The sequence below is a fragment of the Triticum aestivum genome, unplaced genomic scaffold, assembly GCF_018294505.1.
Source record: "Triticum aestivum cultivar Chinese Spring unplaced genomic scaffold, IWGSC CS RefSeq v2.1 scaffold138399, whole genome shotgun sequence".
Classification (NCBI taxonomy): domain Eukaryota; kingdom Viridiplantae; phylum Streptophyta; class Magnoliopsida; order Poales; family Poaceae; genus Triticum; species Triticum aestivum.
This window is the reverse complement of record NW_025261221.1, coordinates 1-1,664: the sequence shown is the minus strand read 5'-3', so window position 1 is coordinate 1,664 and position 1,664 is coordinate 1. Positions and strand designations below refer to the sequence as shown.

Genomic DNA, 1,664 nt, shown 5'->3' with positions numbered 1-1,664 from the left:
TCCAGCAGTTCACCGGGCTCAACACCACCAGCTTGAATGCCACGTCACCCACCTACCTCCCCTACCACTCCTTCAAGCCCTGCTGCGTTGACTGGCGCTCCAGTGGCGCTGTCACCGGCGTCAAGAATCAAGGCACTTGTGGTAAGTTGTCAAGCTATACCTTCTTGCAGATTTAGTTATAGTATACTATATGCATGCATGGTCATGTTTGCTCAATGAATTACTCGTGTCGTCGTGCGGATGGATGAAATTGCAATATGGCAGGATCGTGCTGGGCATTCGCGGCGGTGGCGGCCATCGAAGGCATGAACAAGATTAGGACAGGGGAGCTGGTGTCGCTGTCCGAGCAGGAACTCGTGGACTGCGACACCGGGAGCAGCGGCTGCGGCGGCGGCCACTCAGACTCGGCTATGGCCCTCGTGGCCGCCCGTGGTGGCATCACGTCGGAGGAGAAGTACCCCTACGCCGGATTCCAGGGAAAGTGCGACGTGGACAAGCTGCTGTTCGACCACCAAGCGTCCGTCAAGGGCTTCAAGGCCGTGCCACCCAACAACGAAGCTCAGCTGGCGATCGCTGTAGCCATGCAGCCCGTGACGGCGTACATTGACGCCAGCGGTTTTGAGTTCCAGTTCTACTCCGGCGGCATCTACCGTGGCCCCTGCTCCGCCAATGTGAACCACGCCGTCACCATCGTCGGCTACTGCGAGGGTCCCGCCGAGGGAGACAAGTACTGGATTGCCAAGAACTCGTGGAGCAACGACTGGGGTGAACAAGGATATGTCTACCTCGCAAAGGACGTGCCCTCGTCCACGGGCACATGTGGCCTTGCCACCTCGCCCTTCTACCCCACGGCTTGACCACAGGCAGCACTATGTGTGATATCTAAGGAATTGCTTCCGTTTCGTTGTGATAATGCAAAATTATTTTTTTACTATACCTCCCTTTAATTTGATCAATCAGTAGACCATGCGTGTAATAGCATGCCTTGCCACCTCGCCCTTCTACCCCACGGCTTGACCACAGGCAGCACTATGTGTGATATCTAAGGAATTGCTTCCGTTTCGTTGTGATAATGCAAAATTATATTTTTTTCTATACCTCCCTTTAATTTGATCAATCAGTAGACCATGCGTGTAATAGCATGCCCTGAGAGTAATAAATTTTCGAGTGAATTACACCTTTTTACACGTTAATTGTGCATTTGTGACACGTATTTACCGATTTAGCGGATGTTGTATCGAAATATCCCATCTAAAAACCTGTGTACTCCATTTTAGCATTTTGCCTACTATTATATATGACCCGCATGTTAGGTACATACTTTAACAACAATGTTTAAAGATCTCAGGACAGGATCGACGATCATGTCTAGCCTTCTCTTCTCCATGGAGCCCTGCTCCGGTGCTCCCCCCTAACCTAATTTCGGAGGGGTATTTTTGTCCCAGCGTGTTTGTTTTTTTCCTGGCCCGCCGTAGCCCAGATCCCAGCCCTGTATAACCCAGACCGTATACGTACAGTATCCTGGTCCGAAAAAAACATCACACGACCCCACGTCCACGTAAGACCTGCCGAATCCAATCATTGACGCAGCTCCATCAATCTCGTGAGCATTGACGCAGCTCCATAAGTCACGTAGTAGATCTCCAGCGGCGGCTATCTCGTCG

At 51.6% G+C, this 1,664-nt stretch overlaps 1 protein-coding gene across 1 annotated transcript; it reads left to right on the top strand.

The window, feature by feature from the left end:
* The first annotated feature begins 6 nt into the window (after positions 1-6).
* On the top strand, positions 7-934 carry LOC123177798 (ervatamin-B). Its single transcript, XM_044591316.1, has 2 exons — positions 7-141; positions 265-934. The coding sequence occupies exon 2, from the start codon at positions 306-308 to the stop codon at positions 855-857; it is 552 nt and encodes a 183-aa protein (XP_044447251.1). The 5' UTR covers positions 7-141; positions 265-305; the 3' UTR covers positions 858-934.
* Positions 935-1,664: the final 730 nt, after the last annotated feature.

Excerpts from the sequence above, each read along its gene's own strand:
- LOC123177798 (XM_044591316.1), top strand. The coding sequence starts at position 306 with ATGAACAAGATTAGGACAGGGGAGCTGGTGTCGCTGTCCGAGCAGGAA.